This window comes from Gossypium hirsutum, chromosome A09 (assembly GCF_007990345.1).
Source record: "Gossypium hirsutum isolate 1008001.06 chromosome A09, Gossypium_hirsutum_v2.1, whole genome shotgun sequence".
Classification (NCBI taxonomy): domain Eukaryota; kingdom Viridiplantae; phylum Streptophyta; class Magnoliopsida; order Malvales; family Malvaceae; genus Gossypium; species Gossypium hirsutum.
In genome coordinates this window covers 70772544-70789434 of record NC_053432.1, presented here as the reverse complement: position 1 = coordinate 70789434, position 16891 = coordinate 70772544, and the positions used below count along the sequence as shown (strand labels likewise).

Here is a 16891-nt window from a genome sequence, read left to right as displayed (position 1 = left end):
ATCATTTTAGCTTTGTGAAGTTATTCGTACTCGAGATTTAAATTTTTTATTTCTTTTTAGATTCTCATCTCTTTAAGTTTAAATAATTTAAAGTTTAATTTGTTTTTAATAATTAATAAATGATGAACATGAGATAAGATTTGATATAGATCACAAATCTTACAGGCTTTTCTTGTTTTATTATGTAGTCTGCTTCTGCCAATTAATAGCACTAACTTGCTTTAGCGTAAGTAAACGTTATTCTCTTCCTCCACATGAAAACGAGTGTTTGCAGGATAGCATTTATCCAATCAGAAATAATTGCACGTTGTGCTAGACAAGCACCAAAAAATTTAAGAGATGTTACTCAACATATTCAACAAATAAGGCAAGCAAACAACGAGAATTTAATGAGAATAATTGAAAAAAAAAACATCTCACCAAACTTGTAAAACTTACTCTCTTCATCTCTTGTTCAAACTACCCTTCTTTTGCTTTTGAATTAACGTGTAATAAATAAATAAAAATTTAAATACCTTTAGAAATTAAGTCATAATTAATTTCTACAGTAGAGTTGAGTGCCGTTACTTTTTCAGGCAGCATCACCCTAAAAATCGAAATAATTACCCTTTTTAAATTGACGGAAAAAAAGGGTGTTACATGAGCACCAAATTAATTTAAATTTAAATAGCCCTTAAAATATATAAAAATAAAAAAATAAACCTTCTCATTTTTTAAAAATAATATACTTAAAATTTATATAAAATTCTTATTTAAATTAATCAAATATGTCCCTCAAAAAATTTCCTCAAGTTTATCTAAATTCAAATATGCTAGGGAATGAATTAAATATGTTTAAATTTAGATAAACTTGAGGAAATTTTTTAAGGGTATATTTGGGTAATTTAAATAAAAATTATATATATATTTTAACTTTATTGTTTTTAAAAAAATGAAAAAATGAGAAGAATTTATTTTTGTTATTCTTATATATTTTAAGGGTTATTTAAATTTAATTTCAAAAGGCGACAAACCTAACATGCAAATTGACCAAAAGTTTAATTTGGTGTTGCCATACTCTCGTGCGGCACTCTTTTTCAACCAACCAAAAAAGGATAATTACTTTATCAGGTCTCTAAACGTTTTACCTTTATACACTTCAGTCCAGTGCTGTCAATTTGTTAGTCGAAACCAAAATAATTTGTTTTTATGTTTTTATTTTTTACAATGGTTAAAGCATAATTGAGAGATTTTAGGGTGGTACCACTTAAGAAAGTGGCAACACCCAACTCTATTATAGAAATCAGGTCATTTACATAATTAATTTTGAAGTTGAATTATTTTCATAACTTTTTAAATTTATATAGTCAAATTCCTAAAAAAAAGTCTTCAAAACACGAAAAGGAGGAGGGAGCAACAACACCTTGTGGGAACTGTAGCGGATGGCCAGGCACTGCCTTGGAGGCTTCATCTGTTTTTCTCCTTTTTCATCACCAAATTGCTCGTTTAAGCCTCGAAACAACTCTAGGTCTTATTTTTACTAGTTATACTTAAAAACACTAAAGCGAACCTTAAAAAGCAATTGACTCGAAATAAAACAAATACATTAAATGTGAATGGATAGTTATGATTTTTAACAATAAACATAATTATTTTAGAATTATTTAATAGATATTTATTTGAATAATTATGACTCTTAATTATTAATTAAGTAATATAATTTTTGATAACAAAAGATACAACTTATCATTATAAATGACAAATCTTAATTAATAATTAAGTGATATAACTTCTGAACCTCTTGTAACTTTCAATTATAACTATTGAAATATTATAAATATTTTAAAAATTTTCTAACAAATAATATTGTTTGGACTATTAAATTAATTAATTCTTGGCTCAATTGATTTGATTTTTACGGAAAAGTAAAGTGATAACAAGCGGTGAAAAATGGTAATTTAAAAGAAAAAATAATTTAAATCTATATCTATAGGATTATTACCAAATGCATTGGCACTAAAGCTTTTAATTCCACGTTAAAAATTTATTATACGTAACATTTATTTATTTTATTTTTTAACGGTCAATAAGAATATGCAATGATTTCTTATTACTTTTGTGGAGTTAAAAAACCTATCGCCATATTTAAGTATCCATATATATTGCCTACTTCCATAGAGTTTTACAGGAGTTAATAATGGCATTATTTACCTTTTAAATTGAATTTTAACTTTTTATGGAATAATTTAGTGTTTTTAAAAGAGTTAATTAGGTAATTTTGGTAATCAATAAATTTAACTTAATCTATATTAGATTTAGAGTTGAATTATCTAACTATGAAGTTCGATTCAAAATTTAATAGGTTTGAATAAAAATATTGGCAAGAGATTTGGAATACTGTATGAGTAGACCTTTTTAAAGGTTAGATTATTCATCCAATCTCAAATGCTTGCTCTAAATTTGGGAGAGTTTGGGTAAAAATAGATCCATTTAAAATATGGGTCGACTTTGGGATAAAAAATTCAAGACCCGTTCTTAGTTCAACCCTATTTTTTTAAAAAATTTTGTAATATATTATATTATATAATTTATAACACAAAAATTAAATCTATAGTAATATATAGTACTATAATGTAAACATTAAAAAAATGTTAAGTTGTCTATATAAAAAGTGTTTAAATACGAACAAATAAAAAAATATTACATTAAAAATAATATAACTAATTTTCAAAAAAATTAAAATAATATGAATAGATTTAAAATAAGCTTAAGTTTACCATTTATAAATGTGAGTAGGTTTAGGCAAAATTTCAAGCCTAAATTTTGAATCATATTAAACTTGTATAAGCATAAAATATGTTAATGTAATACCGAAACTCGGGTCATGAACATCTCCATATACTAGCATGAACAAGATTATTTTTTAATTTTATAATATATTGTTTATATATTAATTAATTTATATAAAATGAAATAAAAATGTATAATATTTAAAAATATGTTGTTAAGGTGTTATCTATTTTGAGAAAAAGAAACAAAAGATGCAAGGGATAGGTGGAATAGAAACTTGGGTTCCAAACGTGGCATTTTCGAAGGGTCAAGATGGACGAGTTTGACCGGAACGCTTGAAAGGTGGTGTAGCAGTGCTTTTCATGGACTTTTTCTTCTTATTGACAAATATGGAGACAGATTTTGGCTTTTCCCCCTTTTTCTTTGAACGATATTTATTAACATCCATGCAGTAGAGCAATATTGACTAGCTAAGGGTGGCACGGTCATTTATCTCCTTATTTGGCAGCCTTCTAGATGGGGAATCATGAACCAATGCGATGACGTTTAATCTCGCAACATCCCACCGTATTACCTTGGTACACAAATTTCGTCAGAACCTTCCCCCAAAAGTTTAAATTTTATTTCCTTTGTTTGGAGGATTAATTTAGAAATTTTGGTAATAATAAAAAATTAAAAATGGAAGATTTTAGCCTCTTTTGAAATTCTCCAATTGTCCCTTGCTTCATTTTAGTAGTCAAAATTAAATTATTTTTTAAAAGAAAGGATTAATCTCAACATTTTTATTTTTTAAAAGAAAGGATTAATCTCAACATTTTTTCTTTAAATTGATTTTTTTTAAAACCTTAGCAACCCAATGCCTGCCATAATTATAAAAGAATTATTTCATAAAATAACGCATAAATGTAAGAAAATTATTTGGTATATTGTCATTAGAGTTTTTAAACTCCATAAATAAGACTACGAGTTAATAAATATCCTATAGAGATCTAATAAAAAAGTTAATATTTGGAATATTGGTAGTGTACCTTTTTTTGTATTATTACACAAGCAACCTTGAAGAATTGACATGCGTTTTTTTTTAATATTTTATTACACTTGTACAACACTTGCTAACCCGTAATCTTATTTGTGGAGTTTAAAAACTCCACTTGTACCAAATAATTTTCTATAGTAAAATATTAAAAAACAACTATTTTTTTAAATAGACATTTGCCAAATTTTTTTGTACGAAAGATATTTTTCAATTTTAGTTGAGTTGTTTTTTTTTAATTGAAAAATTGAATGAATTGTTAAAATTTTAATGGTAGGTAATCTACCTATATTTCATTGCTAACATTTTTATTTTTTATTTTTAAATTTCACAATAACTTTTGTGAAGTTGTTGATGTATGGGATCAACAAATTGGAGACACGAAGGAAGAAATAGTAGTGTTGACGGAGGTCGATTCACTCTGTCTGGGTGGAGAGCCGAAGAGTATAGAGAATGAAGATGGTGGAGATAAATGCTGAGAGTGTAGGTGAGTGTGCTGAAGACTTAATCATTTCTTCATCGTATTGGGGACTATTTATAGGCGAGATCCTGCATTAGGTAGCATTAACATGGCATATCCACAATTAGGTCATCATTATGGGACATGTGGGGCAGATGTCCTCGATGAGACGAGGATGTCTGTGATGGGATGTATACTATCATTTATTTTTATTCAAGGTATAGAGCAATTGAATCTACGTGGGGTTTAGTGACTAGAGGGATCACATTCTTAATAGATGCCTGGGTGACTAGAGGAACGAGTGGTGGCAACATTCTGGGGAGCAAGTGGTTAGCTTCCTTGAACAACTACCTCTCGCTTGATCGGGTGATTGAGCTGGGAAACGAAGCTCTTGGTGATCTTCTGATCTATAGTAGAGTACGTTTCTTAGGTAACTCATCGTACTATCACGTGTCCCCAATCAATGAAGTTATAAACAGAAATTCACATGAATTACCATATGCGCTGCCATATTAATATTAATGCTGTTAAAATTTGAATAGTTTAGTTAATTTTTCCTTAAAAAGTGATTAAAGTAACTGTAGTTTTATCCTTACAATGAGGGCAAAGAAGTAAAATCGAAGAAAGGACCACGCATGGCCAATTCAGACAAAGAATGAGGTAGTTTTGCAGCTTGGTCCTAGGAATCCAAAATCTCTTAATTCTGTTTTGGATAATTTTAGGAATTAAAAAAGAACAGAAAAAGTTAACAGGTTAGGCTTGGATTGGAGGCCCCCTTCTTTATCTCTCCGTCTTCCCATTCAATTCAACTGCAATTCCCTCTTTCGTCCTTCTTCTCTTAATTTTCTTCTGAATTTTCACGCGCTTTAAAAATAATACGAGAATATTCTTCATCTCATCCTCATTGTTCCCTACCCTTTCTCTTCTCATCTTCTTTTAAATATAATTCACTCCTCAATTGTGATTTCTCTTTCATTTCATTGCCTATTTTCCATTTAAAGTTCCATCCTTTCCCCTGTTTTTTGGTCGGAATCCTGTTATTAAAATTTTTCCAGATAATATAGAAACAAGATTTCAAAAAAAAAAAATTTGTTGGAGGTTTTTTGATTGGCCTATTTGAAACAAGTTTTAAATTTCAAAGCCTGTCTTTAAGAGGGCCATTCCCCGCTCTCTTTGCTTAAAGAGATCAAATTTTTATTATTTCTTGGGTTTAAATTCAAACACCCATTTTTATTATTTAGATTAAATTTTGGTTTTGAATTCATGGGAAATTGTTGTGTGACTTCAGCAGCTGCTTCCCATGAGAATAACAAGAAAAAGAATAAGAAGAAAGGAAACAAGAAGCAAAACCCATTTTTCAATAGCAACGGAAGCCCTAAACTCATCGTTTTAGAGGAGCCAACCGGTAGAGAAATTGAACAAAGATATGAACTTGGACGTGAGCTTGGGCGTGGCGAGTTTGGGATCACATATCTATGTACGGACAAAGACACAGGCGAGAACTTTGCATGCAAATCGATATCAAAGAAGAAGCTGAGGACGGCTGTGGATATTGAGGATGTGAGGAGGGAAATTAAGATCATGAAGCATTTGCCAGAACATCCAAATATTGTCACCTTGAAAGATACTTTTGAGGATGACAATGCGGTGCATTTGGTTATGGAGTTGTGTGAAGGTGGTGAGTTGTTTGATAGGATTGTTGCAAGAGGCCATTACACCGAGAGAGCTGCTGCTGCTGTCGCCAAGACCATTGTTGAAGTTGTTCAGGTAACTTCTTCTCTTTTCCTTTCTTTTCTTTTTTGAGCTTGGTCCTATGGGGGGATGTTGGTTGCATTTTGTTTGGTTGCTACTTATTATTGTTGTGACAGATGTGCCACAGGCATGGGGTGATGCATAGAGATCTCAAACCTGAGAACTTTCTTTTTGAAAATAAGAAAGAGACAGCAGCTTTGAAGGCGATCGACTTTGGTTTGTCAGTGTTCTTTAAACCAGGTAATGTAATTTAAAACCATGACATGAATAACTTATTTTCTTTGTTCAATCTATTGAAGTTTGAAACTATTAGAATATACCCATACCCCATACCTTGCCCATACCTTTCCCATACCTACCCATACTTTGGAAAGGTCAAAGTTATGGGCACCAAATATTTTATTTAGTGTTGGGCATGGGAAAATAGCAATTTTTGGTCCCTAAGTGAATAGTGACTTTGCAAGGTGGCCCTTGAATCTCAACTATAAATAGGCCAACCATTGCTCATTCTCATCATCCCACATTTGCCATTCTCTACTTAAGGCATTGTTCTCTCTCCCTATTTGTAAAGTTTCACTTGTATTTTTGGAGTGAAATATATTTGGTAGTGCCCGAGGACGTAGGCAAGATTTGCCGAACCTCGTTAAATTTTGGTGTTCTTTACTATTTAATGTTCATATTTTGTGAGTGTGATTGTAGTGATTTATTGTGCTATTAAATTACGATAGAGGGATATTCTGGCTAGGAAAGACTTGGTACTTAAGTGATCCTCGTGATCCACCTCTTTTTCCTGGGAATTGAACTTAGTGTGATTTTTCAGTACAATAATTTTACTCTTTCACACGCTTCCGCACAACAATTGGTATCAGAGCCAGATTCGTACTTGGGGAATACGACCGTTTACGGTACTATTCACGTATATGGCACTATTCACGTATACAGTACTATTCACGTATACAGCACTATTCACGTATACGGTACTGTTCACGTATACAGTAGTTGGGATTGAGGAGAAAAATGGCAGCAGCATCGTCATCAGCAAGGACTACTGTGACAAATGCAAAATTTGAAGTAGAGAAATGTGACGGTACCAATAATTTTGGTATGTGGCAGTGTGAGATCCTGGATGTCTTATGTCAGCAAGAGCTGGATATAGCCCTTGAAGAAAAACCTGACAAGATGGATGACAAGGAGTGGGCCAAGATCAATAGACAGGCGTGTGGTACAATCCGCCTATGTTTGGCCAAAGAGCAGAAGTACTCCGTCATGAGGGAGACATCAGCGAAGAAGCTGTGGGATACATTGGAAGAAAAGTTTCTAACGAAAAGTCTTGAAAATAGGCTTTATATGAAAAAGAAACTTTATCGATTCACGTATGCACCCGGTATGTCGATGAATGACCATGTGAACTCATTCAATAAAATTTTAGCAGACTTGCTAAATTTGGATGAGAAATTTGAAGATGAAGACAAGGCATTATTATTGTTGAATTCCCTTCCTGATGAATATGATCATCTTACCACCACATTGCTTCATGGGAAGGACACGATCACATTTGATGCAGTCTGTAGTGCGTTGTATAGATCTGAGACTCGAAAGAAAGATAAAAGAGATCACAGAGATACAACCGCAGAAGTCTTAACAGTAAGAGGTCGTTCACACAGCAGCAAACCTGGTAGAAGGGGTAAGTCCAAAGGGAGACCCGCCAAAGATGAATGTGCCTTTTGTCGTGAGAAAGGGCATTGGAAAAAGAATTGTCCTAAGTTACAAAAGGGCAAGTCTATTTCTAATGCATGTGTAGCGGAGCATGATGAGGAGTCAGACTTTAGCTTGGTTGGCATGGCAATGGCATGTCAAACAGATGAGTGGATATTGGATTCGGGATGTACTTACCATATGTGTCCTAATAAGGACTGGTTTTCTAGTCTTGAAGAACTAGAAGGTGGAGTTGTTTTTATGGGCAATGATAGTGCCTGTAAGACAATGGGTGTAGGTACAATCAAATTGAAGAACCATGACGGCTCAATCCAAGTTCTGACAGATGTTCGCTATGTACCCAGCTTGAAGAAAAATCTCATCTCATTAGGGGCCCTAGAATCTAAAGGGCTCACAATCACTTTGAGAGATGGATTACTAAAGGTAGTAGCTGGGGTATTGACGGTGATGAAAGGCACTAGAAGAAATAACTTGTACTATTTAAATGGAAGTACAGTTATTGGATCAACATCAACAGCTTCTGCGAAAGATGCAGATTCAGAGGCTACCAGGTTATGGCATAGGCGATTGGGACATGCTGGTGAAAAAGCTTTGCAGACTTTGGCGAAGCAAGGCTTGTTGAAAGGTGCAAATTCTTGCAAATTGGAATTTTGTGAACATTGTGTTCTGGGCAAGCAGACGAGGGTAAAATTTGGTTCAGCAATTCACAATACGAAAGGAATTCTGGACTATGTTCACAGTGATGTGTGGGGACCTACCAAAGTGGCTTCTTTGGGAGGTATGCACTATTTTGTCACTTTTCTTGATGATTATTCAAGAAAAGTATGGGTGTATCTAATGAAAAGAAAAAATAAAGTTTTGAATGCATTTCTGAAGTGGAAGAAGATGGTGGAGACTCAGACAGGTCGAAAGGTCAAACGACTTCGATCAGATAATGGTACTGAGTACAAAAATGATCCATTTCTACAAGTATGTCAAGATGAGGGCATTGTACGACACTTCACTGTTCGAGATACACCACAGCAGAATGGGGTGGCAGAACGCATGAATCGGACTATACTGGAGAAAGTTCGATGTATGTTGTCCAATGCTGGATTGGGCAAGGAATTTTGGGCTGAGGCAGTTACATATGCGTGCCATCTAATTAACCGATTGCCATCAGCTGCAATAAATGGAAAAACTCCGATGGAGATGTGGACTGGTAAACCTGCTACTGATTCTTTACATGTTTTTGGTTCCACTGCATATTATCATGTAAAAGAATCTAAGTTAGACCCAAGAGCAAAGAAAGCATTATTCATGGGTATAACTGGTGGTGTAAAAGGATACCGTCTCTGGTGTCCTGATACAAGGAAGATTGTTTTCAGTAGAGATGTAACTTTTGATGAATCAACCATGATGAAGAACGAGGATTCACAAAAGGATGACAAAACCAGTAGTACTTTGCAGCAGGTGGAGTTTGAAAAGGTTAATGATGATCCAGCTAATATTGAAAGAACAAATGATGAAGAAGTTTCGACCCAAGAACTTCTACAGCAACAAGATTCAATTGCATATAGGAGGCCAAGAAGAGAGATTCGTAAGCCTGCTCGCTCTGACGATATGGTGGCCTATGCACTTCCAATTGCAGATGATGATGTTCCTTCCACTTACACAGAAGCAATAAGTAACTCTGATGGTGTAAAGTGGAAGCAAGCTATGAATGAAGAAATGCAGTCTCTTCATAAAAATAGGACTTGGGAGTTGGTGAGACTGCCCAAAGGAAAGAAGGCAATTGGATGCAAATGGGTATATGCAAAGAAGGAAGGATTTCCTGGTAAAAATGAAATTCGATACAAGGCTAGATTGGTAGCAAAGGGTTACGCTCAGAAAGAAGGAATAGACTACAATGAAGTGTTTTCTCCAGTTGTGAAGCATTCGTCTATTCGGATTTTGCTAGCCTTGGTTGCGCAATATGATCTTGAACTAGTTCAGCTTGATGTAAAGACCGCGTTTTTACACGGTGATTTGGAAGAGGAAATCTATATGACTCAGCCAGATGGATTCAAGGTTGCTGGAAAAGAAAATTGGGTTTGCAAATTGACAAAGTCGCTTTATGGATTGAAGCAATCTCCGAGGCAGTGGTACAAGCGATTTGATCAGTTCATGAAAGGGCAAAGGTACACAAGAAGTAAATTTGATCATTGCGTGTATTTTCAGAAGCTACAAGAAGGAACTTTCATATACTTGCTCTTATATGTTGATGATATGCTAATAGCATCTAAGAGCAAAGTTGAGATTGAAAGATTGAAGACTCAACTCAATCTCGAGTTTGAGATGAAAGATCTAGGAGAAGCTAAAAAGATTCTCGGCATGGAAATATGTAGAGATAGAGCTCATGGCAGAGTTAGCTTGTCTCAGAAGCAGTATTTGAAGAAAGTACTACAGCAGTTTGGCATGAACGAGCAGACCAAACCTGTAAGTACCCCGTTGGCTTCTCATTTCAAGCTTTCTGCACAACTATCTCCTTCGACGAATACGGAACGAGAATACATGTTGCAAGTTCTGTATTCTAATGTAGTGGGTAGCTTGATGTATGCAATGGTGTGTACAAGACCCGACATTTCACAGGCAGTTAGTATAGTGAGCAGGTATATGCATAATCCTGGAAAAGGACATTGGCAAGCTGTGAAATGGATTCTACGGTATATTCAGAAGACCGTGGATGTTGGATTACTGTTCAAGCAGGATAATACACTTGGTAAAGGTGTTATTGGGTACGTTGATTCTGACTATGCCGGTGATTTGGACAAGCGAAGATCAACCACCGATTATGTGTTTACACTTGCTGGAGGACCAATAAGTTGGAAGTCTACACTACAGTCTACAGTTGCGTTGTCAACCACAGAAGCCGAGTACATGGCTGTAACAGAGGCTGTAAAGGAGGCTATTTGGTTACAAGGTATGGCTAAAACCTTGGGGTTGGTTCAGGAGCATATTAACGTGTATTGTGATAGTCAAAGTGCTATTCATTTAGCAAAGAATCAAGTCTATCATGCACGTACAAAACATATCAACGTACGATTCCATTTTGTGCGGGAAATTATTGAAGAGGGGAAAATTTGTCTTCAGAAGATCAAGACTGCAGTTAATCCCGCAGATATGATGACCAAGGTGGTAACAGCAACCAAGTTCGAACATTGTTTGAACTTGATTAATATCCTGCAAGTTTAACAGTTGAAGAAGGCACTATCAAGTATTGTTGTCAAAAGCAGAAAGAATTGTGTGAAGATAAGATTATCCTAATCAAATCTTCAAGGTGGAGATTATTAGAATATACCCATACCCCATACCTTGCCCATACCTTTCCCATACCTACCCATACTTTGGAAAGGTCAAAGTTATGGGCACCAAATATTTTATTTAGTGTTGGGCATGGGAAAATAGCAATTTTTGGTCCCTAAGTGAATAGTGACTTTGCAAGGTGGCCCTTGAATCTCAACTATAAATAGGCCAACCATTGCTCATTCTCATCATCCCACATTTGCCATTCTCTACTTAAGGCATTGTTCTCTCTCCCTATTTGTAAAGTTTCACTTGTATTTTTGGAGTGAAATATATTTTGTAGTGCCCGAGGACGTAGGCAAGATTTGCCGAACCTCGTTAAATTTTGGTGTTCTTTACTATTTAATGTTCATATTTTGTGAGTGTGATTGTAGTGATTTATTGTGCTATTAAATTACGATAGAGGGATATTCTGGCTAGGAAAGACTTGGTACTTAAGTGATCCTCGTGATCCACCTCTCTTTCCTGGGAATTGAACTTAGTGTGATTTTTCAGTACAATAATTTTACTCTTTCACACGCTTCCGCACAACAGAAACTTTTCCTTTTGCAGGTGAAAGGTTTACGGAGATAGTTGGAAGTCCATACTACATGGCTCCGGAGGTGCTGAAAAGGAATTATGGGCCTGAAGTGGATGTTTGGAGTGCTGGGGTGATCCTTTACATCTTACTTTGTGGTGTCCCACCTTTTTGGGCAGGTTAGTATGTAACTTCTGGTGCATTCATGTTACGAGCTGTGAAATTACAATTAGTTGATAAAGAACATAAAAGAATTATTCTACCGCACAAGGGCGATATTATGTGAAAGTTGACAATGGTACATGAATACACTAGTTCATTACTATTTCTACCCTTCAATACCTGACTGAACAGTTCAACACATTTTTCCTCAGTTTGATGCTCCTTTCCAGACTTTTATTTGTTTATTTCCATCTTTCGTTTTTATTCAGTTTCTCTTTGTTCGCTCTAACTTTCCTTCCTATGCAGAAACTGAACAAGGAGTTGCACAAGCGATTCTTCGCTCTGTTGTAGAGTTTAAGAGGGATCCTTGGCCTAAGGTTTCTGCTAGTGCAAAAGACCTTGTGAAGAAGATGCTCAATCCTGATCCAAAGCGGCGACTTACAGCTCAGGAAGTACTAGGTATACTTTAGTTCTAATGATAAAGGTTCTCTGTTCATGAAAATTTTTAGTTGCCACTTAAACAAAGGAAGTTTCTTAGCAAAATTACATAGCTGTTTATTAAAATTCCTGGAACTGAATCATTTCTTGCTTATCAAATTCAGCTCATCCTTGGTTGCAAAATGCAAAGACCGCTCCAAATGTTTCCTTGGGTGAAACTGTGAAGGCAAGGCTCAAGCAGTTCTCTGTAATGAACAAGCTCAAGAAAAGAGCTCTCAGGGTAATCCTTATTTCTTTCTGTTTTTATTTTTATTTTTTTATTTTGGAAATAGAACCTGAATAAAGCTTCCATTCGTTAGCTTTTTGACATTTCTCCCAGCTTTTTGACATTTCTCCCAATTTTGTATTCTGGGAAAATCTTATACTAATAGGTAATAGCTGAGCATCTTACGGTGGAGGAAACCGCAGACATAAAAGAGCGATTCCAAGTGATGGATACTGGCAATAGAGGCAAGATTACCATTGATGAGCTAAGGGATGGGTTGCATAAACTTGGCCAAATTATTTCTGATGCAGATCTTCAAGTACTAATGGATGCAGTAAGTTCTACTTTAAAATTGCTTTATCTTTTTTGTCCTTGATCTTTGGTTGGGAAGGGTTGAATAACTGTCACCATTAGTTTATTGATGCTAGTGGTTTCTAATGTCCGGACTTCGCTTTGGTACAACAATGCTGTTATCTCTTTTAGTGACCCATTGTTATATTGAGCACGGGAAAAAAAACCTGTTGAAATATGTGCATTGTGAGGATAATCAAAGTGTTTGAATCTTTTGGAAAAAAGTAACAGAACTTATTATTATTATTATTTTAATATTTTCTTTGCAGGGGGACGTCAATAGAGATGGATATTTGGATTATGGAGAATTTACTGCCATCTCCATTCACCTGAGAAAGATGGGTAATGACAATCACCTTAAAAAGGCATTTGAGTTTTTTGATAAAGACCAGAGTGGTTATATCGAGATTGAGGAACTAAGAGATGAGTTGGCTGATGAGCTGGAAACCAATGGCGAAGAAGTCATTACTGCGATCATGCACGATGTGGACACAGACAAGGTTAGACTGGTTTTCATTCTTTTTCTTTTTGAAGCATGCTATTCTGACATTCATATAGCCAACATTTTCTCAAGTAGAAAACATGATGTTCATACATCAATTTAAGCAAATCAATGAGAAAAGCCTGTGGTTCGAGTAATGTGACACCCAAACCGATGATTTTATTTAATGGGAATAAGAAGAATGGGAAGCAAATGTTTGTGACTTAAACGTGGATGCTGGAAAACTCATGTGGAATTATGATTGTTGAACGTGCAGGATGGGAGAATTAGTTATGATGAGTTTGTTGCAATGATGAAAGCCGGTACAGATTGGAGAAAAGCATCTAGGCAATACTCACGACAGCGGTTCAACAATCTCAGTCTCAAATTGATGAAGGATGGATCATTGCTGTCGCCTGATAATCCTATATGATCCAACAAAACAAACTTCCCTTAATGAGAAAATTAGACAAAAAAAACCCAGAAGTAATAGTGATGAAAAAGGCTGTTGAATTCATCAGTATTACCTGTGTGTGAAAATTCCTTTTGTTCTGGGGAGATGTAAAGAAAATTCCTTTGATTTACTAGGATTGAGCCATGCAATGATGCCAAGGGGTCCATCTATCTAAATATTGAAAAAATGGGGTTCGTTCATTTGTATTGTAAATTATCTTTGTTATTTATAGGTGTACTTGAAGAATGGAAGTGTGCGCTTGTAGTTTAGCCTTTATTGGTGTCAACTTGCTTTTTCAAGTCATAAGATAGGTGCCAAATGGATTTTTTTCGCTGGTTTCTTTGGAAAGACAAGATTTATTAGCCATTATCGAACCAAAGCATGTTAATAGATAAAATTTGTTCCAAGAAGAGCCCTGTTCATAATCTCCATTTTTCTTATTAAAATAAAATTATTAATAAAAAAAATGTTATGCAAGATAATATTACAACCCTTCATGTACCTCGTGCCGCAAGGGGTTGGAAATTTAACAATCTGGCTAAATGTTGCTAGAATCAGCTTAGCCTTCCTCATCAGGGGTCTCCCGAAGATTGATAAGCTATTAGAAATTAAGCTTCCATTGTCACTGTTTGCTCATCGTTGCCATGGTTACCATTAGTTTAATTTATCTAACCACTGTCATTGGTTGATTTGCGAAGTCGGAGATATGCCCCCCCCCCTCTCTTCCTTAGCTTAGCCTCAGGAATTCTCATATGTTTGGAAGCCGGATAATGCAACACTCCCACTGTGCTACCACTGTCAATAAGAATCTGGATCATGTTTGAATCACCAATAATCCTTGCAAAAGCAAGAACCATCTACAAACTTATGGAACCGAACACGATCTCTAACAATTATTTCACGCTCATAGATTTTACTGATGATCTTTGTCACTTCATGACAATCGATGCAAACTCTTAGATTCTTTACTATTCTAATTGGCACTGGTGCTTTCGTCTTTAAAATTCCATAAGCAATAGCAAGCCTCTCACTATGCTCACACAAATAAATTCCTTTCTCTTCATTACCAACATTGTGCAACACATCAGAAACCTGTGGTTCATGCCCAGCATCACTAACTCGCTCAGCAATAACCCTCAAAGCCTGTCTTATGTCCTTTGCCTCGGGATGATGCCAATCTCCCATCACAAACTCATGAACAAAGCCATCAATTTCAATTGATGCACACCCAGGCACTACCTTCATGCCCCTTTCCTTCATCATCTTTCTCACATGACTCATCTTCTCCCACTGTGCAACTGATGCATAGAAATTTGAGAGCAGAGTATAATTCTCTGGATTAGATGGTTCTAACGCAAGAAGTTGCTCGCCTGCGACTTCACCTTTATGCAACATCTTATTCTTCTGGCAACCAATGAGTAATGTTCGCCAAATTACTGGATTTGGAGAGAAAGGCATTGTTTGAACAAAATTGCAAGCCTCACCAACAAGGCTGGCCCGACAGAGAAGATCAACCATACAACCATAATGCTCTATTGATGGTTCAATTCCTAATTCAATCATGCTTGACCAATATCTCCTACCCTCAGAAACAAGTCCACCATGGGCACAAGCAGATAAAACGCCAATAAAGGTAACATGACTAGGTGTAACCTGGAAAAAGAAAGCAGAAAATGAGGATCACGAACTTCAATTTTTGTCATTCAAAACTATAACTACATTCTACAAAAGGATTTTATCCTGGCAAGCTAGCTTGATGGGAGCATGAGCATAAATGCATGGGATCATAACATTGTCTTGTGGAATGAAATGCTATATGAGTTTAAAATCTAAGATGCTTATCCTGCTCATCTATGTCAATACCTTGGATTCCTCCATCCTAGAAAATGCTTCCAAAGCCTCCTCTGCTAAGCCGTGAACTGCCAATCCAACAATCATTGAACTCCAAGCTTTATGGTCTTTTACTGGGATGCCCTTGAAAATTTCTTTAGCTTTTTCAATGCATCCACACTTGGCATACATGTTAACAAGTGCAGTACTAAGCATAATATCAGTCTCAATCATGTGCTTCTCGATATACGCATGAATCCACCTACCAATATCTAGTGCCCCTGCCATAGCACATGCAGAAATCACACTCACCATTGTTACCTTATCAGGAACAACATTCGAGGTTTGCATTTCCCTAAACGCACCAAACGCCTTATTGACCAATCCCATCATAGCATAGCCACTTATCATCGTACTCCATGCTATCACATTTCTCTCGTGAATTTCATCGAACACTTTCTCCGCCAGCCCAATATCTTCACATTTCGCATAAAAATTCAGTAACCCCGTTTGAACAAACTGGTTCGAGCCAAACCCAGATCGAAACACACGGGCATGAACCTGTCTTCCCTCATCGAAAGCCAAAATATTGGAGCAAGCCTTAAGCACGAAAGCCAGGGTAAACGTATTAGCAGAAGGATACCCTTTTCTGACCAATTCTTTATATAAAAAAAGGGGCACCTTCGATTGGCTTCCGACAAGATAATAACCCCGAATAAGGGAATTCCAAGAGAAGATGTTAGGGTTGGGGGTTTGAGCGAAAACTTTGCGAGCATGATTGATATCTCCATGGCGAGAAAGAGCACAAAACCCAACTATTTTCGAGAGGAGGAAGGATACGGCGGAGATAGGAAGGAGGCGAGTGAGAACATGCGCGTGGATTTGACGGATGACGCGTGTATCTGGGCATTTTTCAATCAGATAACCAATTCTCTCTTCTTCCATCCAACCTCACAGTTTTCTTCTTCTTTTTGCTGTCTTTAAATTAAGTTTAAAACCCGGGAAAAGTTTTAACTGAAAATAAAACATAGTGAAGATATATGGGCCTAATACTTAGGCCTGCATCATTTTTGGGCTTATAAAGTTGAGGTTGAAAAGCCCAATTTTATTTTTCTTTCATATTATACTTTTATTTTCTTTCCGGCACAAATCGGGTTATTGGAGTACCATTTTTATATCTATTTGATAAATAAATCTTTGAAAGAATTTTGTTATAGTTTTTTTTAAATATTATTTTTTTGTCTTAATTTAAATTTTTATCATTATAAAAATTTAAAAAAATTATATTATTTTTACTTTTTCAATAATAATATTTATAAAATGTTATAAAATTTGTATA

The 16891-nt window shown here is 35.5% G+C and overlaps 2 protein-coding genes across 2 annotated transcripts; one reads left to right on the top strand and one right to left on the bottom strand.

Moving 5' to 3' along the window:
* The first annotated feature begins 5481 nt into the window (after window positions 1-5481).
* Window positions 5482-13996, top strand: LOC121206166 (calcium-dependent protein kinase 32). Its single transcript, XM_041076584.1, has 8 exons — window positions 5482-6029; window positions 6131-6254; window positions 11607-11750; window positions 12040-12192; window positions 12336-12451; window positions 12603-12770; window positions 13057-13287; window positions 13546-13996. Exons 1-8 carry the CDS (start codon window positions 5526-5528, stop codon window positions 13699-13701), a joined length of 1596 nt encoding a protein of 531 aa, XP_040932518.1. The 5' UTR covers window positions 5482-5525; the 3' UTR covers window positions 13702-13996.
* A 142-nt stretch (window positions 13997-14138) lies between these two features.
* Window positions 14139-16552, bottom strand: LOC107891294 (pentatricopeptide repeat-containing protein At1g59720, chloroplastic/mitochondrial). The gene is made up of 2 exons (XM_016816048.2): window positions 15586-16552; window positions 14139-15375 (listed from the first exon to the last, which is right to left on the bottom strand). Exons 1-2 carry the CDS (start codon window positions 16495-16497, stop codon window positions 14548-14550), a joined length of 1740 nt encoding a protein of 579 aa, XP_016671537.2. The 5' UTR covers window positions 16498-16552; the 3' UTR covers window positions 14139-14547.
* Between the last annotated feature and the right edge of the window lie 339 nt (window positions 16553-16891).

Excerpts from the sequence above, each read along its gene's own strand:
- LOC121206166 (XM_041076584.1), top strand. The coding sequence starts at position 5,526 with ATGGGAAATTGTTGTGTGACTTCAGCAGCTGCTTCCCATGAGAATAAC. Across the intron at positions 12,193-12,335 it reads TACAGCTCAGGAAGTACTAG|CTCATCCTTGGTTGCAAAAT; the intron begins GTATACTTTAGT and ends TATCAAATTCAG. Across the intron at positions 12,452-12,602 it reads TCAAGAAAAGAGCTCTCAGG|GTAATAGCTGAGCATCTTAC; the intron begins GTAATCCTTATT and ends TTATACTAATAG.
- LOC107891294 (XM_016816048.2), bottom strand. The coding sequence starts at position 16,497 with ATGGAAGAAGAGAGAATTGGTTATCTGATTGAAAAATGCCCAGATACA. Across the intron at positions 15,376-15,585 it reads CTAGGATGGAGGAATCCAAG|GTTACACCTAGTCATGTTAC; the intron begins GTATTGACATAG and ends TTCTTTTTCCAG.